Here is a 25,590-nt window from a genome sequence, read left to right as displayed (position 1 = left end):
TCCAATGTAGGGGCAATCCATCCTTTTTGTACAGGTCACTTCTATCTCAGAAGAGATTCCAATGGTCCAAAAATATGAATCCTTCTCCTCATCCATGCATTCATCTGCTTTGTCCTCCTATTCCTGCACTCAATCGTAGCACCGGGAGTAATTCAGGTATTACTACTCTCGAGGACCTCTTTTTTAAGTTCCTGCCTAACTCTCCGTAATCTCCCTTCAGAATCTCAACCTTTTGCCTTCCTATGTTGTTGGTTCCAATGTGTACAATGACCTCCTGCTGGCCCCTCTCCCCCGTGAGAACATTCAAGCACCCTCTCTGAGACATCCTTGATCCTGGCACAAGGAAGCAACACACCATTCTGAATTTTTCACTGCTGGCCACAGAAAAGTCTCTCTGTATCTTGGACTAGAGAGTCCCCTAACACAATTGATCGCTTGGAACCCAACGCACCTCTCATTATATTAGAGCCAGTCTCAATACCAGAAACTTGGCTGTTCGTGCTACATTCCCCTGAGAATCCATCATCCCCTACATTTTCCAAAAGGCTCCTGCACTACCTGCCTACCTCTCTTACCTTTCCTGGAGTTAACCCATCTATGTGATTGTATCTGAGACTTGCCCCCTTCCTGGAATTGCCATCCATCATGCACCCTTGCTGTTGTAAATTCCTCATTGCATCTAACTGCCTCTCCAACCCATCCATTCGATCTGATAGGATGCGCAACCAACAGCATTTATTACAGATATAATCCTCAGAAATCCATAAACTCACACCGGGATAAAACTATCACACTGCAATAAAACCGTCACACTGGGGTTAAACCATCACACTGGGATAAAACTGTCACATTGTCATAAAACTGTCACACTGGGATAAAACTGTCACACCGGGATAAAACTGTCACACTGGGATAAACCTGTCATACTGTAATAACATTGTCACATTGAGATAAAACTGTCACACTAAGATAAAACTGTCACTCTGGGATAAAACTGTCACACCGGGATAAAACTGTCACACCGGGATAAAACTGTAATACTGGGATAAAACTGTCACACTGGGATAAAACTGTATTACTGGGATAAAACTGTCACACTGGGATAAAACTGTCACACCAGGATAAAACTGTCACTCTGGGATAAAACTGTCACACCGGGATAAAACTGTAACACCGGGATAAAACTGTCACACTGGGATAAAACCGTCACACCGGGATAAAACTGTAATACTGGGATAAAACTGTCACACTGGGATAAAACTGTCACACCAGGATAAAACTGTCACTCTGGGATAAAACTGTCACACCGGGATAAAACTGTCACATTGGGATAAAACCGTCACACCGGGATAAAACTGTCACACCGGGATAAAACTGTCATACTGGGATAAAACTGTCACACTGGGATAAAACTGTCACATTGGGATAAAACCGTCACACCAGGATAAAACTGTCACACCGGGATAAAACTGTAATACTGGGATAAAACTGTTACACTGGGATAAAACTGTCACATTGGGATAAAACTGTCACACCGGGATAAAACTGTCACACCGGGATAAAACAGTTACACCGGGATAAAACTGTAATACTGGGATAAAACTGTCACACTGGGATAAAACTGTCACACCGGGATAAAACTGTAATACTGGGATAAAACTGTCACACCGGGATAAAACTGTCACACTGGGATAAAACTGTAATACTGGGATAAAACTGTCACACTGGGATAAAACTGTCACATTGGGATAAAACCGTCACACCGGGATAAAACTGTCACACCGGGATAAAACTGTCACATTGGGATAAAACCGTCACACCGGGATAAAACTGTCACACCGGGATAAAACTGTAATACTGGGATAAAACTGTCACTCTGGGATAAAACTGTCACACCGGGATAAAACTGTTAGACTGGGATAAAACTGTAATACTGGGATAAAACTGTCACACTGGGATAAAACTGTCACACCGGGATAAAACTGTAATACTGGGATAAAACTGTCACACTAGGATAAAACTGTCACACCGGGATAAAACTGTAATACTGGGATAAAACTGACACACTGGGATAAAACTGTCACATCGGGATAAAACTGTCACACCGGGATAAAACTGTAATACTGGGATAAAACTGTAATACTGGGATAAAGCTGTCACACCGGGAAAAAACTGTAATACTGGGATAAAACTGTCACACTGGGATAAAACTGTCACTCTGGGATACAATTGTCACACTGGGATAATACTGTCACACCGGGATAAAACTGTCACACTGGGATAAAACTGTCACACCAGGATAAAACTGTCACATTGGGATAAAACTGTCACACTGGGATAAAACTGTCACACCGGCATAAAACTGTCACACCAGGATAAAACTGTCACATTGGGATAAAACTGTCACACTGGGATAAAACTGTCACACCGGGATAAAACTGTAATACTGGGATAAAACTGTCACACTGGGATAAAACTGTCACACCGGGATAAAACTGTAATACTGGGATAAAACTGTCACACCGGGATAAAACTGTCACACTAGGATAAAACTGTCACACTGGGATAAAGCTGTCACATTGGGATAAAACTGTCACACTGGGATAAAACTGTAATACTGGGATAAAACTGTCACACTGGGATAAAACTGTCACATCGGGATAAAACTGTCACACTGGGATAAAACTGTAATACTGGGATAAAACTGTCACACTGGGATAAAACTGTCACATCGGGATAAAACTGTCACACTGGGATAAATCTGTAATACTGGGATAAAACTGTCACACTGGGATAAAACTGTCACTCTGGGATACAATTGTCACACTGGGATAAAACTTTCACACCGGGATAAAACTGTAATACTGGGATAAAACTGTCACACTGGGATAAAACTGTCACACCGGGATAAAACTGTCACACTGGGATAAAACTGTCACACCAGGATAAAACTGTCACATTGGGATAAAACTGTCACACTGGGATAAAACTGTCACACCAGGATAAAACTGTCACATTGGGATAAAACTGTCACACTGGGATAAAACCGTCAAACCGGGATAAAAATGTAATACTGGGATAAAACTGTCACACTGGGATAAAACTGTCACACCAGGATAAAACTGTAATACTGGGATAAAACTGTCACACCGGGATAAAACTGTCACATTGGGATAAAACTGTCACACCAGGACAAAACTGTAATACTGGGATAAAACTGTCACACCGGGATAAAACTGTCACATTGGGATGAAACTGTCATATTGGGATAAAACTGTCATATTGGGATAAAACTGTCACACCGGGATAAAACTGTCACATTGGGATGAAACTGTCATATTGGGATAAAACTGTCACATTGGGATAAAACTGACACACTGGGATAAAACTGTCACATTGGGATAAAACTGTAATACTGGGATAAAACTGTCACACCGGGATAAAACTGTCACATTGGGATAAAAATGTCACACCGGGATAAAACTGTCACATTGGGATAAAACTGTCATATTGGGATAAAACTGTCACTCTAGGATAAAACTGTCACATTGGGATAAAACTGTCACACTGGGATATAACTGTCACATTGGGATGAAACTGTCATATTGGGATAAAACTGTCACACCGGGATAAAACTGTCACACTGGGATAAAACTGTCATATTGGGATAAAACTGTCACACCGGGATTTAACTGTCACATTGGGATGAAACTGTCATATTGGGATAAAACTGTCACACCGGGATAAAACTGTCACATTGGGATAAAACTGTCACACCGGGATAAAACTGTCACACTGGGATAAAACTGTAATACTGGGATAAAACTGTCACACTGGCATAAAACTGTCACACCAGGATAAAACCGTCACACTGGGATAAAACTGTCACATTGGGATGAAACTGTCACACCGGGATAAAGCTGTCACACTGGGATAAAACTGTCATATTGGGATAAAACTGTCACACCGAGATAAAACTGTCACATTGGGATAAAACTGTCATATTGGGATAAAACTGTCACACTGGGATAAAACTGTCACATTGGGATAAAACTGTCACACCGGGATAAAACTGTCACATTGGGATAAAACTGTCATATTGGGATAAAACTGTCACACCGGGATAAAACTGTCACTCTGGGATAAAACTGTCACATTGGGATAAAACTATCACACCGGGATAAAACTGTCACACCGGGATAAAACTGTCACATTGGGATGGAACTGTCATATTGGGATAAAACTGTCACACCGGGATAAAACTGTCACTCTGGGATAAAACTGTCACATTGGGATAAAACTGTCATATTGGGATAAAACTGTAACACCGGGATAAAACTGTCACATTGGGATAAAACTGTCATATTGGGATAAAACTGTCACACCGGGATAAAACTGTCACATTGGGATAAAACTGTCATATTGGGATAAAACTGTCACACCGGGATAAAACTGTCACATTGGGATAAAACTGTCATATTGGGATAAAACTGTCACACCGGGATAAAACTGTCACATTGGGATAAAACTGTCATATTGGGATAAAACTGTCACACCGGGATAAAACTGTCACATTGGGATAAAACTGTCACACCAGGATAAAACTGTCACACCGGGATAAAACTGTCACACCAGGATAAAACTGTCACACTGGGATAAAACTGTCACACCAGGATAAAACTGTCACTCTGGGAAAAAACTGTCACACTGGGATAAAACTGTAATACTGGGATAAAACTGTCACACTGGGATAAAACTGTCACATTGGGATAAAACTGTCACACCGGGATAAAACTGTCACATTGGGATAAAACTGTCACACCAGGATAAAACTGTAATACTGGGATAAAACTGTCACACCAGGATAAAACTGTCACATTGGGATAAAACTGTCATATTGGGATAAAACTGTCACACCGGGATAAAACTGTCACATTGGGATAAAACTGTCACACCAGGATAAAACTGTCACACCGGGATAAAACTGTCACACCAGGATAAAACTGTCACACTGGGATAAAACTGTCACACCAGGATAAAACTGTCACTCTGGGATAAAACTGTCACACTGGGATAAAACTGTAATACTGGGATAAAACTGTCACACTGGGATAAAACTGTCACATTGGGATAAAACTGTCACACCGGGATAAAACTGTCACATTGGGATAAAACTGTCACACCAGGATAAAACTGTAATACTGGGATAAAACTGTCACACCAGGATAAAACTGTCACATTGGGATAAAACTGTCACACCGGGATAAAACTGTAATACTGGGATAAATCTGTCACATTGGGATAAAACTGTCACACTGGGATAAAACTGTCACACCAGGATAACACTGTCACATTGGGATAATACTGTCACACCGGGATAAAACTGACACACCAGGATAAAACTGTCACACTTAAAACTGTCACATTGGGATAAAACTGTCACACCGGGATAAAACTGTCACACCAGGATAAAACTGTCACTCTGGGATAAAACTATCACATTGGGATAAAACTGTCACACCGGGATAAAACTGTCACATTGGGATAAAACTGTCACACTGGGATAAAACTGTCACACCAGGATAAAACTGTCACTCTGGGATAAAACTGTCACACTGGGATAAAACTGTCACATTGGGATAAAACTGTCACACCGGGATAAAACTGTCACATTGGGATAAAACTGTCACACCGGGATAAAACTGTAAGACTGGGATAAAACTGTCACACCGGGATAAAACTGTCACATTGGGATAAAACTGTCACACTGGGATAAAACTGTCACACCAGGATAAAACTGTCACATTGGGATAAAACTGTCACACCAGGATAAAACTGTCACACCGGGATAAAACTGTCACACTGGGATAAAACTGTCACACCAGGATAAAACTGTCACTCTGGGATAAAACTGTCACACTGGGATAAAACTGTAATACTGGGATAAAACTGTCACACTGGGATAAAACTGTCACATTGGGATAAAACTGTCACACCGGGATAAAACTGTCACATTGTGATAAAACTGTCACACCAGGATAAAACTGTAATACTGGGATAAAACTGTCACACCAGGATAAAACTGTCACATTGGGATAAAACTGTCACACCGGGATAAAACTGTAATACTGGGATAAAACTGTCACACTGGGATAAAACTGTAATACTGGGATAAAACTGTCACATTGGGATAAAACTGTCACACTGGGATAAAACTGTCACACCAGGATAACACTGTCACATTGGGATAAAACTGTCACACCGGGATAAAACTGTCACATTGGGATAAAATTGTCACACTGGGATAATACTGTCACACCGGGATAAAACTGACACACCAGGATAAAACTGTCACACTTAAAACTGTCACATTGGGATAAAACTGTCACACCGGGATAAAACTGTCACACCAGGATAAAACTGTCACTCTGGGATAAAACTGTCACACTGGGATAAAACTGTCACACCAGGATAAAACTGTCACTCTGGGATAAAACTGTCACATTGGGATAAAACTGTCACACCGGGATAAAACTGTCACACCAGGATAAAACTGTCACATTGGGATAAAACTGTCACACCGGGATAAAACTGTAATACTGGGATAAAACTGTCACACCGGGATAAAACTGTCACATTGGGATAAAACTGTCACACTGGGATAAAACTGTCACACCAGGATAAAACTGTCACATTGGGATAAAACTGTCACACCGGGATAAAACTGTCACATTGGGATAAAACTGTCACACTGGGATAATACTGTCACACCGGGATAAAACTGACACACCAGGATAAAACTGTCACATTGGGATAAAACTGTCACACCGGGATAAAACTGACACACCAGGATAAAACTGTCACATTAGGATAAAACTGTCACACTGGGATAAAACTGTCACACCGGGATAAAACTGTCACACCAGGATAAAACTGTCACTCTGGGATAAAACTGTCACACTGGGATAAAACTGTAATACTGGGATAAAACTGTCACACTGGGATAAAACTGTCACATTGGGATAAAACTGTCACACCAGGATAAAACTGTAATACTGGGATTAAACTGTCACACCAGGATAAAACTGTCACATTGGGATAAAACTGTCATATTGGGATAAAACTGTCACACCGGGATAAAACTGTCACATTGGGATAAAACTGTCACACCAGGATAAAACTGTCACACCGGGATAAAACTGTCACACCAGGATAAAACTGTCACACTGGGATAAAACTGTCACACCAGGATAAAACTGTCACTCTGGGATAAAACTGTCACACTGGGATAAAACTGTAATACTGGGATAAAACTGTCACTCTGGGATAAAACTGTCACATTGGGATAAAACTGTCACACCGGGATAAAACTGTAATACTGGGATAAAACTGTCACACCAGGATAAAACTGTCACATTGGGATAAAACTGTCACACCGGGATAAAACTGTAATACTGGGATAAAACTGTCACACTGGGATAAAACTGTAATACTGGGATAAAACTGTCACATTGGGATAAAACTGTCACACTGGGATAAAACTGTCACACCAGGATAACACTGTCACATTGGGATAATACTGTCACACCGGGATAAAACTGACACACCAGGATAAAATTGTCACACTTAAAACTGTCACATTGGGATAAAACTGTCACACCGGGATAAAACTGTCACACCAGGATAAAACTGTCACTCTGGGATAAAACTATCACATTGGGATAAAACTGTCACACCGGGATAAAACTGTCACATTGGGATAAAACTGTCACACTGGGATAAAACTGTCACACCAGGATAAAACTGTCACACTGGGATAAAACTGTCACATTGGGATAAAACTGTCACACCGGGATAAAACTGTCACACCAGGATAAAACTGTCACATTGGGATAAAACTGTCACACCGGGATAAAACTGTAATACTGGGATAAAACTGTCACACCGGGATAAAACTGTCACATTGGGATAAAACTGTCACACTGGGATAAAACTGTCACACCAGGCTAAAACTGTCACATTGGGATAAAACTGTCACGCCGGGATAAAACTGTCACATTGGGATAAAACTGTCACATTGGGATAAAACTGTCACACCGGGATAAAACTGTCACACTGGGATAAAACTGTCACACCAGGATAAAACTGTCACTCTGGGATAAAACTGTCACACTGGGATAAAACTGTCACATTGGGATAAAACTGTCACACCGGGATAAAACTGTCACATTGTGATAAAACTGTCACACCAGGATAAAACTGTCACACTGGGATAAAACTGTCACACCAGGATAAAACTGTCACATTGGGATAAAACTGTCACACCGGGATAAAACTGTAATACTGGGATAAAACTGTCACACTGGGATAAAACTGTAATACTGGGATAAAACTGTCACATTGGGATAAAACTGTCACACTGGGATAAAACTGTCACACCAGGATAACACTGTCACATTGGGATAAAACTGTCACACCGGGATAAAACTGTCACATTGGGATAAAACTGTCACACTGGGATAAAACTGTCACACCAGGATAAAACTGTCACTCTGGGATAAAACTGTCACATTGGGATAAAACTGTCACACCGGGATAAAACTGTCACACCAGGATAAAACTGTCACATTGGGATAAAACTGTCACACCGGGATAAAACTGTCACATTGGGATAAAACTGTCACACCGGGATAAAACTGTAATACTGGGATAAAACTGTCACACCGGGATAAAACTGTCACATTGGGATAAAACTGTCACACTGGGATAAAACTGTCACACCAGGATAAAACTGTCACATTGGGATAAAACTGTCACACCGGGATAAAACTGTCACATTGGGATAAAACTGTCACACTGGGATAATACTGTCACACCGGGATAAAACTGACACACCAGGATAAAACTGTCACATTGGGATAAAACTGACACACCAGGATAAAACTGTCACATTAGGATAAAACTGTCACACTGGGATAAAACTGTCACACCGGGATAAAACTGTCACACCAGGATAAAACTGTCACTCTGGGATAAAACTGTCACACTGGGATAAAACTGTAATACTGGGATAAAACTGTCACACTGGGATAAAACTGTCACATTGGGATAAAACTGTCACACCAGGATAAAACTGTAATACTGGGATTAAACTGTCACACCAGGATAAAACTGTCACATTGGGATAAAACTGTCATATTGGGATAAAACTGTCACACCAGGATAAAACTGTCACATTGGGATAAAACTGTCACATTGGGATAAAACTGTCACACCAGGATAAAACTGTCACACCGGGATAAAACTGTCACACCAGGATAAAACTGTCACACTGGGATAAAACTGTCACACCAGGATAAAACTGTCACTCTGGGATAAAACTGTCACACTGGGATAAAACTGTAATACTGGGATAAAACTGTCACACTGGGATAAAACTGTCACATTGGGATAAAACTGTCACACCGGGATAAAACTGTCACATTGGGATAAAACTGTCACACCAGGATAAAACTGTCACATTGGGATAAAACTGTCACACCGGGATAAAACTGTAATACTGGGATAAAACTGTCACATTGGGATAAAACTGTCACACTGGGATAAAACTGTCACACCAGGATAACACTGTCACATTGGGATAATACTGTCACACCGGGATAAAACTGACACACCAGGATAAAACTGTCACACTTAAAACTGTCACATTGGGATAAAACTGTCACACCGGGATAAAACTGTCACACCAGGATAAAACTGTCACTCTGGGATAAAACTATCACATTGGGATAAAACTGTCACACCGGGATAAAACTGTCACATTGGGATAAAACTGTCACACCGGGATAAAACTGTCACACCAGGATAAAACTGTCACATTGGGATAAAACTGTCACACCGGGATAAAACTGTAATACTGGGATAAAACTGTCACACCGGGATAAAACTGTCACATTGGGATAAAACTGTCACACCAGGATAAAACTGTAATACTGGGATTAAACTGTCACACCAGGATAAAACTGTCACATTGGGATAAAACTGTCATATTGGGATAAAACTGTCACACCGGGATAAAACTGTCACATTGGGATAAAACTGTCACACCAGGATAAAACTGTCACACCGGGATAAAACTGTCACACCAGGATAAAACTGTCACACTGGGATAAAACTGTCACACCGGGATAAAACTGTCACTCTGGGATAAAACTGTCACACTGGGATAAAACTGTAATACTGGGATAAAACTGTCACACCAGGATAAAACTGTCACATTGGGATAAAACTGTCACACCAGGATAAAACTGTAATACTGGGATAAAACTGTCACACCAGGATAAAACTGTCACATTGGGATAAAACTGTCACACCAGGATAAAACTGTCACTCTGGGATAAAACTGTCACACTGGGATAAAACTGTCAGATTGGGATAAAACTGTCACACCGGGATAAAACTGTCACACCAGGATAAAACTGTCACATTGGGATAAAACTGTCACACCGGGATAAAACTGTAATACTGGGATAAAACTGTCACACCGGGATAAAACTGTCACATTGGGATAAAACTGTCACACTCGGATAAAACTGTCACACCAGGATAAAACTGTCACATTGGGATAAAACTGTCACACCGGGATAAAACTGTCACATTGGGATAAAACTGTCACACCAGGATAAAACTGTCACACCGGGATAAAACTGTCACACTGGGATAAAACTGTCACACCAGGATAAAACTGTCACTCTGGGATAAAACTGTCACACTGGGATAAAACTGTAATACTGGGATAAAACTGTCACACTGGGATAAAACTGTCACATTGGGATAAAACTGTCACACCGGGATAAAACTGTCACATTGTGATAAAACTGTCACATTGTGATAAAACTGTCACACCAGGATAAAACTGTCACACTGGGATAAAACTGTCACACCAGGATAAAACTGTCACATTGGGATAAAACTGTCACACCGGGATAAAACTGTAATACTGGGATAAAACTGTCACACTGGGATAAAACTGTAATACTGGGATAAAACTGTCACATTGGGATAAAACTGTCACACTGGGATAAAACTGTCACACCAGGATAACACTGTCACATTGGGATAAAACTGTCACACCGGGATAAAACTGTCACATTGGGATAAAATTGTCACACTGGGATAATACTGTCACACCGGGATAAAACTGACACACCAGGGTAAAACTGTCACACCAGGATAAAACTGTCACTCTGGGATAAAACTGTCACATTGGGATAAAACTGTCACACCGGGATAAAACTGTCACACCAGGATAAAACTGTCACTCTGGGATAAAACTATCACATTGGGATAAAACTGTCACACCGGGATAAAACTGTCACATTGGGATAAAACTGTCACACTGGGATAAAACTGTCACACCAGGATAAAACTGTCACTCTGGGATAAAACTGTCACATTGGGATAAAACTGTCACACCGGGATAAAACTGTCACACCAGGATAAAACTGTCACATTGGGATAAAACTGTCACACCGGGATAAAACTGTAATACTGGGATAAAACTGTCACACCGGGATAAAACTGTCACATTGGGATAAAACTGTCACACTGGGATAAAACTGTCACACCAGGATAAAACTGTCACATTGGGATAAAACTGTCACACTGGGATAATACTGTCACACCGGGATAAAACTGACACACCAGGATAAAACTGTCACATTGGGATAAAACTGTCACACCGGGATAAAACTGACACACCAGGATAAAACTGTCACATTAGGATAAAACTGTCACACTGGGATAAAACTGTCACACCGGGATAAAACTGTCACATTGGGATAAAACTGTCACTCTGGGATAAAACTGTCACACTGGGATAAAACTGTCACATTGGGATAAAACTGTCACACCAGGATAAAACTGTCATACTGGGATAAAACTGTCACATTGGGATAAAACTGTCACACCAGGATAAAACTGTCACATTGGGATAAAACTGTCACACTGGGATAAAACTGTCACACCGGGATAAAACTGTCACACTGGGATAAAACTGTCACACCAGGATAAAACTGTCACACTGGGATAAAACTGTCACACCGGGATAAAACTGTCACTCTGGGATAAAACTGTCACATTGGGATAAAACTGTCACACCGGGATAAAACTGTCACATTGTGATAAAACTGTCACATTGGGATATAACTGTCACACCGGGATAAAACTGTCACATTGTGATAAAACTGTCACATTGGGATATAACTGTCACACCGGGATAAAACTGTCACATTGGGATAAAACTGTCACACCGGGATAAAACTGTCACTCTGGGATAAAACTGTCACATCGGGATAAAACTTTCACACCGGGATAAAACTGTCACACCGGGATAAAACTGTCACTCTGGGATAAAACTGTCACTCTGGGATAAAACTGTCACATTGGGATATAACTGTCACACCGGGATAAAACTGTCACATTGTGATAAAACTGTCACATTGGGATATAACTGTCACACCGGGATAAAACTGTCACTCTGGGATAAAACTGTCACACCGGGATAAAACTGTCACATTGGGATAAAACTGTCACACCGGGATAAAACTGTCACTCTGGGATAAAACTGTCACATCGGGATAAAACTTTCACACCGGGATAAAACTGTCACTCTGGGATAAAACTGTCACACCGGGATAAAAGTCTCACACTGGGATAAAAGTCTCACACTGGGAGTGCACCACTTTGACCATTAAACTTGTTGGAGATCTGAGATGTCGTGGCTGGTCTCAAAATTGAAGCAACCCTTTCCTAACACAGATGGACAAATTTTGTCTCAGCCTCCGAAGAGTGTCAAGGCAACATCATGGAATGTTTTTTATGTGGAGGTTGATGGATTTTTGTCAGTCGGGGAATTAAACTTTATTGAGGTAGACAGGATGTAGAATTCGAAATACAAACTGATTGGGTTATGAGATTAAGGAATTGATAAAATGTAGAGCGTGCTTGAGGGATCGAATGGTCTATTTCTGACTGTATTCCATATGCACATACATCTGTTTCAGATCATCATTGCTCACAGCCCCACAACAGTGGAGAACATATGCAGTTCTCCCGACTCACTATCTATTCTCACATTCTATTCATTATGGTTAGAGAATGAAAATGTTAATTGGTGAGAAACTCATCCAAAGACTGTTGCCAAAACCTAACAGCCACTATTATTGCTCTTTCACACCAGCCTTTCATAGCAAAGTGACTTTTTAATGGCCCTAACCTCTTCTCAATTGTTAATCACCGGAAAGGCATTTGTGCCAAGTAACTGCACAGCAGTCTGCAGCTCTTTCTATTGGTTTTATAACAATCCTGACTCGCAATAAATGTTCCACAACTTTGGCTACAGTGCTGGAAAAATGGCAGCGGGGTATGGTCTATATTGTGCTCCTCCTGAGACAGCATTTTGTGTGATTTGAGCATAAATCGGGAACTAAGCCAATCTTGTAGAATACAATCCCCGAACGGCTACAGTAGACAGAGGACATTCATCCCATCTCGTCGATGCTAGCCTTCTGAAGGGGAAATTCACCGACACGGTGCAGAATTGAAATGGCTTGAAGTGGCGAGTAGGTGGCTAGCTGTCCTACCTATGAGGCAGAAGGGTTGTGGGTTCACTTTTCAATCCTGGAGACGAGAGAGTGCAGTGTAGGCTGATAATACCGGCGCAGTACTGAGAGAATGCAACACTGTCAGCTGTGCCATTTGTCAGCTGCATCGTCCAGCCAAGGACCTGCCTACACTCTTTGGTAGATGTCTCCAGCTCAAAGACTGTTCAGAAAAGGACAGGGGTGTTCTCCCTAAAGTCCTCCCTCGAGTAAGAATGTCAGGAAACAGAGGTTATCTGGTTCGGCATCACATTGCTACCTGAGGGACCTTGCTGTGCACTAGTTGGCTGTCTCACTTTCCCATTTTTATGGTAACTACAGTTGAAAAGTATTTCTCTGGTGTGAAGTACCTTGGGACATCCTGAGGCCATAACAGGGCAATATATGATTGTGTGTCTTTGTATTCACTGCCATGAGACATGGACTGGCTGTGGAATTTCGGTGCTACCTGCATCTGTTGAACAAACACTTGAGTTTGTGACTGACATGTGCCACTCCCTTCAACCGGAGTGATGAGGGAAGAATATTCAGTTGGGAGAGGTCTTTAACAGAAAGCAATTCTTTTTTCCATAGAAACAAAGATAGTGATTGGTGTATTCTCCAAATAGATAGCTCAATACGGACAATGAGAAAATTTTGAGAATGCTCAGCAGAATTCGGAACAGAAAGGAGGGAGCTACCGATGCCCAGATCCTGAAAGAAAATCTGAATGGCCTAATGACAGTCACAATCTACTGCTCATGGTATAGCTAAAATAAAACATGATCCACTTCCCCCTTAGCTTTAATCTTCTCCAGCTATAAATCCTTCAAGATCTCTGAGTTCCCAGCTTTTTGCTTATCCTGTATTTTCTTCTTTCTGTCGGTTGCTATGCCTTTAGCAATCTAGGTCCCAAACTCTGAATTCAACCCTGCAAGTCTCTCTATTTACAGAGTGATTGAATTGTACAGCACGGAAACAGAACCTAAAAACAGAACATATCCTAAATTAACCTCGGCCCATTTGGCCCATATCCCTCTAAACCCTTCCTAGTCATATACCCATCCAGGTGCCTCTTAAATGTTGCAATTGTACCAGCCTCACTACTTCCTCTGGCAGCTCATTCCACACATACACCACCCTCCGCGTGCAAAAGTTGCCCCTGAGGTTCCTTTTATATCTTGCCCCTCTCACCTTAAACCTATGACCTCTAGTTTCAGACTCCTCTGCCCTGGGAAAAAGCCCTTGGCTTTTCACTCCATCCATGTCTCCCATGATTTTGTAAACCTCGATAAGGTCACCCCTCAGCCTCCTACACTCCAGGGAATATAATCCCAGTTTATTCAGCCGCTCCCTATAGCTCAACCCCTCCAAACCCATCAATGTCCATGTAAATCTGCAATTAATGCTTTCAAATTTAAGAACATCTCTCCTAAAGCAGGGAGACCAGAGCTGAATGCAGTGTTCCAAAGGTGACCTAACCAATGTCCTGTACTGCCTTGATCACCCAAACATACAAATCAGGAATAGGCTATTCACTCTTCTATCCTGCTTCACCATTTAATAAGATCATGGCTGATCTGCTTAATGCAAAATTGCACCAACCCCCAATAACATTTCACCCTCTTGCTTATCAAGAATCTATTTATCTCGGACATGACAATATTCAAATAATCTCCTTCCACCACCTTTTCAAAAAAAGAGTTCCAAAGACTCCAAACATTCTGTAAAAGAAATTCTCCTCATCTCTGTCATTAATGAGTGACCCCTTATTTTAAAATAAGTTTCTCCTGAATAGGGAACAACCCACTCTACATCCACCTCATCCAGACCTCATCCATTTCAGTTCTAGTGAAAGGTTATTAACCTGAAACGGTAGCAGATTATTTCCGAAATGTTCTACTTTTCAAATCTTAAGCTCCTGCAGCATTTAACGTTATGGAGGGAGGATCTTGTGGCTGTGTCTCTGTCAGCACAAGAGTACCTTGCCCTTGAGTTAGAAAAATATAGTGTAAATTCCAGTGAAGACCGGTACTCCTATCCCAGAGGGTGCTGCACTGTTAGAGGGGTTGTCTCACAGATGACATCTTTCAGCACAGGTCCTGGCTGCCTTCTCTGGTGGGGATTAATGCATCACAGGGCACCATTCAAAGAAGGCCAGTGTAGTTCTATTTCATGTCCTGGGCAATATTTATCCCTCCACCATCACCATGAAGACAGATGATCTGATCATGATCATATTGGCTGGTTGTGGGATCTTGCACATCATTGGCTGTAAAATGATTTCAGACGCATGAAAGGAGCTTGAGAAATGCAAGTGTTTGATTTCAAGTATGGTGGCATTGCTGATATGTCAGCTTGACATCATTTGTCTCAGTAATTATAACACTCGTGTCAAAATGTGTCGTTGCAGTGGGAACAAATGTTGATGCATCACTCGCAGGTGACTTTATTAAAACTGAGGACATGATATGTGGGGAAAACAAGTTAACTGGTCAATTCATGGAATGTAAGATAAATCTTTTAACTTTGTTCCTTATTTCTTTCAACTTTGTTCTTAAGGTTTTGTACTTAGGTATTTTGTACCTAAAATGGCACCATGTGGGGCAATATTGAAAACGTTTCACTGTACTCCTGCACTTGAGGACAAGTGATAATAAAGTCTAAATCTAAATCAGATGTGATATCAGATTACAGACCCCACTGTTGTCTATCTCTCTGCTATTAACTCTCCAATTCCATCCAATCCTATCTATCTCCCTGCTATTAACACTCCAATCCTGTCTAAATCTGTGCTAGTAACTTTCCAATCCTGTCCAATCCTGTCTTATGTCTTTGCTATTATCTCTCCAATTCTATCCAATCTTATCCATCTCCCTGCTATTAACACTCCAATCCTGTCCAGTCCTGTCTTTCTCCCTCCTACTAACCCTCCAATCCTGTCTAACTCTCTGCTAATAACTCTCCAATCTTGTCTATCTCTCTGCTATTAACTCTCCAATCCTGTCTATCACTCTACCATTAACTCTCCAATCCCATCCAATCCTGTCGATCTCTCTGCCATTAACTCTCCAATCCCATCCAATCTTGTCTATTTCTCTGCTATTAACTCTCTAATCCCAGCCAATCCTGGTCAACTCCAGTGTGTGCTTTGATTATCATGTTTGATAGATTCTCACAAATATTTTTTGCTTCTTCCTGATGTTTCTCACAAAACCTGCCAATGAATGCTTAGGTTTTGCTTCATTGCTTTCAAGGATTGGGAATGCGTTTACCGGTGGAGATGGGCCACATAGTGAGAGACCCCAGGGCTGGACTGTAGATGATACACTGGAGCAATTGGAGGTCACCTGACCCATCCTGCCATATTGGTAGCCTGCTTCCTTTGTAATACCAATGCTGCACTGTTGCCCCAGCTCCCTCTCTAAAGGTGTTTCCTTGTACCTTTATCTTAATTGATTTTCCCAATCATTAATCAATTTTAAAATCGCTGACAAGATTGGCATTTGTTGTCCATTTCCACTTGCCCTGAAAATTGGTTGAAGAGGTGACTCTTGAACCTCTACAGTCCATATGTACAAATTCAGTCCCAGATAACTACTTAACTGCTCCCTATGAAACTTTGGATTGATAAGATTTGATAGTAAACACTGTAAATATTTTAGGGAGATCCAGGATTTTGAGACCAACATAGAGGCGATGGCCTAATGATATTTTTGCCAGACTGTCAAAGAGACGGAGATAATGTTCTGGAGACACAGATTCAAATCATTGCAATGGCATTTGGAATTTGAATTCCATAAAATAATTCTGGAATTAAGAGTCTAATGATGACCATGGATGCATTGTCAATTGTCAGAAAAACACATCTGGTTCATTAAAGTCCTTTAGGGTAGGGAATTGCTCTCCTTACCTGGTCTGGCCTGCATGTGACTCCAGACCCACAGCAATATGGTTGACCCTTAACTGCTCTCTGGGCAATTAGGGATGGGCAATAAATGTTGCCTGGCCAGCAATGCCCTCATCCCATGAATGAATAAAAGAAAAAAAACATGATCTCTAGTCAGGATGATGTGTGAGATTTGAAGATGATACCATCTATCAGACATGATGGGGGTCACAGATTTGGGTTGTGTGATTGAAGAAGCCTTAGTGACTTGCTTCTCCCCCTGCAGTGACACAAACAGTGCCCCTTCAAATAAAGGGGGAACTGCAAAAGTAACACTAACCAAGATACTTAATACATACGATTGCATTAATTTAGGTTACTTACTTTTTATTATTTAAAAGTGTGTAAGTTCTTGGCCAAGGTGACCTGCGAGAGGCACCTCAGATTGGAAGTGCGTTGCTAGGCATTTAAAAAAAATTGCAAGTTGAAATAATATTTTAAAAAGAAACACAATAATCACTGTTGGTATGTAGTTTTAACATACATGAAGATGCATATAGGCATACATTGAAATATAACTCTCTGCTATTACCATGCCTTAAGAGTACAGTTACTTTTTTCACATTGATGGTTTCAGGACATACAAACATTGAATCCACAGTAGATCACCAGGATAACTATTGCCATAAGGATAGCCAACAATCCTCATCAAAGTGTATGACACCAGGACAAAGCAGTTCTGCCTTTAATGTTAGGTAGGGTGTCAAATAGGTTAGACAATGAAATAAACCATTTTCCAGCAACACACTCTCAAGCATGACAACCATGCTGTCAATTCTGATTTCACTTCCAATCAGGCTTATGTCCTTCAATCTCACCTAACCCAGGAATCTGTGTCATATCCAGAAGATCAACTCTTATTGCAGAAAGTTTTCATTCAGTTTTAAACAATACGATATCCACAAAGTTGATTGTTCACTGGAGTGTTCCAAAGCACAGTGACGTCCATTAGTAACACATCCCCTAATTCACTTTGTTCCCACATTGCATGGAAACTCAATGTTCCTCATGTGTAATGATATTATTTTTGAAGAGGGAAAATAGATAGAGACAGAGAGAGAGAGAGAGAAATCAGCTTATTGTTTGCCCTCTGATCTTGCATTTAAGTATTGAATCATCAATCACTTTCATAATTCAAAGCACATTTTAACTTTCTATTTCATCTGGCTATTGAGACAAGATAGATTATAAAGAAATCATTATATAAGGACAAATTTGGTCAATAAGACTGGAAGAGTGTACATTTTTTTATATGACACTATAAAAGCAATTTTTGTTTCACTTTACTTTCCAAGTAAATTTCTTTCTGAAGACAGTCATTGAAAGACATGATGATATGTTGGGCATTGATAGGTTTTCATTATTTTTACAGCGTAGCGCAAATCCTTGTTCTTCTTGTCCCACTTGTGGATGACAGTGAGGAGAAACTGGTTGTCCCATTTTCGTCCCATTATTAGGAAGTTGCTGTTCGGATTCTCCAGCTGGTTACAAGGGCAAGTTGCTCCATTTTTTATGAACAGAACCAACTTCTTCAGATCTTTCTTCTTCAAGGGTCCCATCTTCAGCACTTTCTTCTTCCTCTGCGAGATGATTTTGCGATCTCCTTTCTCCCTCTTTATCTCCTTGATTTTCATCTTGAGTGCTACAAACATAAAAAGAAAGAAGAACAGAGATAATTAATGATCTGTTTCACGCTCTCCTTTCAACTGTACTGGGATCAACCATGGTAGGTCACTTGGTTTTATGACAGTTGTTGATGAAGATAAGGTGTCTCTAGTGCTCATCTCTGTCATGTGTGTTGTAGACCAGACCAAACCCCCTCAAAATATTTTTAGAAGGTAACCTCAACCCTAACTTTCACTTATTTTAACGGTAAATGTAAAATGCTGTGTTTCAGATATGTGTGATTCTGGTCTCTGTCCTTTCGGAAGGATGTTATGAAACTCTAAAGGGCTCAGAAACGATTTACAAGGATGTTGCCATGGTTGGAGGGGTTGAGCTATAGTGAGAGGTTGAATAGGCTGGGGCTGTTTTCCCTGGAGTGTCAGAGGCTGAGGGGTGACCTTATAGAGGTTTATAAAATCATGAGGGGCATGGATAGGATAAATAGATAAGGTCTTTTCCCTGGGATGGAGGAGTCCTGAACTAAAGGGTATAGGTTTAGGATGAGAGGGGAAAAAATTAAAAGGGACCTAAGGGGTGGCTGTTTCACACAGAGGGTGGTACGTTTATGGAATGAGCTGCCAGAGGAAGTGGTGGAGGCTGGTACAATTATAGCATTTAAAAGGCATCTGGATAGGTATATGAATAGGAAGGGTTTGGAGAGATATGGGCCAAATGCTGGCAAATGGGACTAGATTAGGTTGGGGTATCTGGTTGGTATGGATGAGTTGAATGGAAGGGTCTGTTTCTGTGCTGTACATCTCTATGATTCTGTGGCTCTATGACTGGTCAATCTAGTTGACGTTAAGCAAAACACTATTTATTCAAACACTACAGTTAAAATACAACAAAAGAAAAAAGAAGTTAGAATAACTTAACTCTACTGGAAAACTTAACAGTCTAATAGATACAGTAACTCTTACTATTAAGTGTTCCAATATAGTAACATTCCATAAACACACCCCTTGTCAAAAAGGCAAATTCCGAAATCAGATTTTCTCACATGCAACACCTACAGTAGGAAAAGAAACGCCAGCTTTTAGCAGTAACTGAGAGAGAGAGAAAAAAATAACTTCTACTTCTTCAAAATTCCAGCAGCTTCTGCCTAAAGCTAAACCTAAGAAACTAAAGAAACTGGAAATCCTGGTCTGTGAGAGCTGGCAACGCCCTTCCAGGCTGCTTCTATTGTTCCAACTTTTCAAAACTTGAGGCCTCACAAGCTATTTCCTTGGCACCTCCCATTCAATCTCTCTCTTAAAAGAAACCAGGGCAAAATGTACCTCTTGAAGCTACAGCATTGTCACATGTTGAAGATGATTGTTTAACCAGAGCCTTTTCCAGAGGAATTAGGGATGGGCATGAAGAGCTAACCTTGCTAGCAACACCCAAATCCCATGGAAGAATAAAAGAAACGCGCGTATCTGGCACAATGACAGAAATTATTGGAGAAACATCCCAACAAACTTTACCACCAGAAAACTGTGCGCATTGTCTGGAAATGAGTTGAAGGTTCTGTGCTGGAGAATGCTGAGACAGATTCCTGGGGAATTACACTCAAACTGAGAGAAAGGTTAGCAAGGCAGATGGAGTGCCCTTTGCTCTCATTGACTGATCTCAGACATTTGGCAAGACCTGGGCTGATTCTGATGTCTTTAAATCAATTGCTCTGACATTTCCAAGAACAACCCAGTTAATCCCACTCATCCAGCTCTTTTCCCATATCCCTGCGATATTTTTCTCTTTCAGTGTTTATCCAATTTTGTCGACTGGTGAATTGGTTGTCACTAGCCTCTCAGGCTGCACAGCTCATGCGATCATAACATAGAAAAGCAGGACGTTAAATGGCTCGCTGCCAGGCAGTGAATCAGGAACTAAGACACAGAACTTTTCCTTGTCAGCAACTTTATTCTCTTGCGTGCACTGTTACATGTTAATCCTCCATTTACTGAAACAAGAAGCAGGAGTCAGTTTGACCTCTACAACTGTTTATTTGCATTTCATATTTTAATACAAACTCCAGTCTGCACTCTGCCCTTTCTAACCCACTGCCCTGCTGGGTAAACTAACCCTTAATGGATACCCCAAGCTGCTCAAGTTTTCCTCAAAAAATAACCCCTTCATCCCAGGAATGAGCTGAATGAACCAAATATCCAGTCCCATGCGTTTCCGTTCTCTTGAAATCAAGAATCTTTTCCTGATGGGAACTGAATGACCCCTCAAGATTAATTTTTGATTTTCACCCGTGACCCTTTACCATTTCATTTGCGGCTCCCAATTTTCCCCAGTTAGATTAACATTTTTAAAAAAGTCTGAAAGGAAATAAGTCAAGAAAAGTGCTGTGTTTTTAATTGGGGATCGAATGCTAATCATTCTGCTGCTATTCTACACATTCAAATGGTTATTTTAATGAGAAACATTGTAGTGCTCAAAATAAACCTGTGCAAGTGGTATGACGACACCACGTTGAGAGATAATGATATCTTTAATTGTAAGAACAGCTTATAATTCCAGCCATTATAGTTTTAAATATAGCTGAGAAGATAAACGACTGTTAATATCCAATTAGAAGTTATTTTATTTCAGGTCATAAGCATTATCTTAATTTTATGCAACTTCAGTTAAAGTTTGTTTGAAAGAACTAAGGGTTACGATACCGAAGGACATAGATAAGGTGAATATTAGGGGTCTTTTCCCCAGGGTGGGAGAATTCAAAAGTAAGGGTCATATTTTTAAGGTGAGAGGAGAAAGATTTCAAAAGGACATGAGGGGCAATGTTTTTTACACAGAAGAAGTGGTGGATGCAGATACAGTTGCAACATTTAAAAGACATTTAGGTAAGTACATGAATAGGAAAGGTTTGGAGGGATATGAACCGAATATAGGCAGGTGGAACGAGTTTAGTTTGGGAACATGGTCAGCGTGGACTGTTTGGATTTCATGCCATATGACTCTATGACTGTATGACTTCACTGACAAATTATGGATTTCAAAATTGCAACAATTCAGAAGTAGTGCATTTTAGTGATTTCTGTCTATTGATACATAAATTCAAAGTGTATTTATTTATAAAGTATATAAATTATTCATCAAGCATAGACAGCAACTAATTTGCCGTGGTTTAGAAATGGCAAAACTCCATTTTGCATCAATTGTTAATTTTACACAAAACTTGCTAACTCCTGTTCTCAGTATTGTTTGGGTTGAAGTGTCTTTTCCCTAATGTTGTTTCTGTTTCTTTCGCCAAACATTGTCAATCTGTGTCCTCTGTTTATTGACCCTACAGCCACTGGGAACAATTCCTCTTTATTTAGTCAATCTAAGTTTGTTATGATTTTCAGCACCTCTGTAAAAATCTTTCTGCCTTCTCTGCTCTGGGGAGAACAACGCCAGAACCTCATAACCATAATCCCTCATCTCTGGACCCATTCTAGTAAATCTCTGCTGTCCCCTTTTTCAAAGTTTTGAGTCCTTCCTAAAGTATGGTCACCTTTCAAATGTCAGCAAGTTTTCTCTCTGAACAGGATTCACATGATATCAGGTTGAGGAAGGGTTTAAGCTGGGGAAGGTGACTGACGTAAGTTGATTAGTGTACAGGAGATCTTCTCCTGGTTTGAACTGCTAAGGTCATTTATAATGCCTCTTGTCCGCTCCCTCACCCCAGCTCCCCATCCCTCTCCCACAATATTGACGGGAAGAGAATGCCAGCCAGTGAAGATTTGGTGCCTTTTGACTTCCATCTTTGAAAATCAGTGACAGACCTTTGAGGAGGGTCAGTGCTTCCTCCTCAGACGGGTTGACTCCTCCCACATTATCGCCATCATTCCCTGACAAACTAAGTTTGAACTCTTCCAATCAGGTCTCTTCCCTCTTCTCAAAGTTACAAATGACAGTCTAAGGGACAATGACGAATGTAAACTATCCTCTGTGCCTTCCTCAATCTGATTGTCATCAAGGATAGCGCCAGCTACAGAGAAAAATTGAATAGTTGGAGCTTTATGACTCTAGAAAAGTGAACACAGTGGTGACATTTAATGATACATGTTCAGAGCCCAGGATGTGACGGGGAGTAGGGGTTATACTGAGATCAGATAATCAAAGCCTTGCATTCTTGGAGGACTGCTGTGTTCGGGATGGGGTCAGGGGTCACTGGGCTTGGGTTAAGGGTCACTATGCTCAGGTCAGGAGGCAGGGTGCTGGGCTAGGACCCGCGCTTCCTTTTCCTTCTTCTGTGCACATTCACAAACTGTACTGACCCTGTGCAAAAAGGAAATAACTTGCATTCCTATCACACCTCACACAACCTGAGGATGTCCAAAGTTGTTTCACAGCCAATGCTCGACTTTCTTTGAAGTGTCAACACTGTTATAATGTCGGAGGTGCTGCAGCCAATTTGCTCACAGCAAGCTCCCACAAACAGCAATGAGATAATATCCAGATAATCTTGTTAACTAACATTGGTTAGCCCCAGGTAACCGTGGAAAGCTGCCCTGAGCTGCTTCCAAACAGAAGGTGTGGGATATTTTATATCTAGCCCAGGGGGCAGACTGGAGTAACGGTTTAATACTTCATACAAGAGGCAGTATCTCAACTCTGACTTTAATTCTACTCCGAACTCTCTATAACAGAACTGAAAGCACCTTCCTTCAACCCAGACACAATGTCGAGGAGTCTGGAAGGAGTAATACCTGATTCCATGCAAAGATCACCACTGGAGTGATAATGTTACAGGGACTTGGCCAGCTGGAGTATGCAGGAGACAGAGTGCACCTTTCACTCTCTGTAATAATGTGGTTTAAGCCATGTAAACTGTTATAATGGCTGCAATAATGCAATAAACTTTATATTGTTAACGCAACAAAACTCTTCTAGTTGGACCAGAAAGTTGGACATCCTCATCCACCCGAGTGCTCTCAGGTCTGGTAGGAACATAAACAAAACTATACCCTCTGACTCACATCTGACATTCTTATGAATGGATGTTCTATTACCAATGCAACAATGATGCCCCCTCCAACACCTAATGGGTCTTGGAGTTAACTTTCTTTCTGCCGCAGCTTTTGGTCTGTGTTGCATCATTCCCTATTTAACTCCACTAGCACCAACTGCCCTATATGTGGTAGTGGTGAACTTATAAGCCATCTCTGAACACATGGAACTGATCATCTTCATTACCCATATGAAGTTGTCAGAGTCCCAAAGCATCTGTGGGGCTGCTTTCCCTTTAGCGAGAGCTGACTGGGGGGGAGTTTAGCCCAAGAGTCACCATGCCTCAGGCGAGGGGTGAGGTGGAGAAGATGGTGACCTCAGCCAGTTTGGGAATTGAACCCATGCTGCTGTATGGCAAACCAGCTATCCATGGCGACTTCAACCCCAAAGGGCTGTCTAAGCAGCAAGATACCTTGGAAACTATAACTAAGCAAGTTGCAGATAGTCAAGACATTGTTGTGATTGTTCTGCTAACTGTAAAGATGCCAAAGTGTTACAAAGAAAGGGACATTCTTAGAATCCTTTACAGCGTGGAAGCAAGCAACTCATCCCATCGAGTCTGCATAGCCCCTCTGAAGAGCTATGCAACCTGCATTTCCCATGGCCAATCCACCTGACCTGCACATCTTTGGACTATGGGAGGAAACCGGAGCACCCGGAGGAAACCCACGCAGACACGGGGAGAACGTGCAAACTCCAAACAGACAGTCATCTGAGGGTGGAATCGAGCCCAGGTTCCTGGTGCTGTGAGGCAGCAGTGCTAACGACTGAGCCGCAGTGCCACCCCATTACTCCACTTCATATTGTTTGTAGGACAGAGAATCAGATAGAGGGAGGAAAGGAGGAGGAGAGGTTGTGCATTACAATGAGATATGTTTGACTTTCTGTGCTTACAATGTTACAGCAGATGACACTCAAAAGTTCTTTATAAGTTGTAAAGCACTTTGACTTATGTTCATGAAAGGAGAGAGATAATTGTAAATCTTTCTCCTAGCACACGACAACCTCCAACCAATAACACTGCGGTAAATGAGTTTATGTCCATCTGACATCACAGTAAAAGTTTCAAGGTAAGAGCTAGCCCAGCACCTTATCAATGTGCATCTCCCTCCTTGTCCTGATCTGTTGGAGATGTCCATATTATGCTTTGGAGTCTGTTTAGGTACCAGACTTCAATCCTCAGGATAAAGACAGCCTCTAACCTTGACTGATTGACTGAGTGCAGGAAACACCATCCTCTCCGATATAGCACAGGACTGAGGGATGTGATAGTAATGGGAAGGGGATTTGCCAGGATGTTCCCTTGGCTGGGGGGGGGGGGGTTTAGCTATGAGGAGAGATCGGACAGGCTGA

The 25,590-nt window shown here is 41.2% G+C and overlaps 1 protein-coding gene across 1 annotated transcript in view; it reads right to left on the bottom strand.

Moving 5' to 3' along the window:
* Window positions 1–17,895: 17,895 nt before the first annotated feature.
* sfrp5 (secreted frizzled-related protein 5) overlaps window positions 17,896–25,590 on the bottom strand; it is an 84,905-nt gene continuing 77,210 nt past the window's right edge. The window contains exon 3 of the mRNA XM_072557154.1: window positions 17,896–19,231. Within this exon, the coding sequence (XP_072413255.1) occupies window positions 18,906–19,231 (326 nt within the window). The 3' untranslated portion in view covers window positions 17,896–18,905. The remainder of the gene's footprint in view (window positions 19,232–25,590) is intronic.

Source organism: Chiloscyllium punctatum, chromosome 38 (genome assembly GCF_047496795.1).
Source record: "Chiloscyllium punctatum isolate Juve2018m chromosome 38, sChiPun1.3, whole genome shotgun sequence".
NCBI classification, from domain to species: domain Eukaryota; kingdom Metazoa; phylum Chordata; class Chondrichthyes; order Orectolobiformes; family Hemiscylliidae; genus Chiloscyllium; species Chiloscyllium punctatum.
This window is presented reverse-complemented; position numbering and strand designations above follow the sequence as displayed.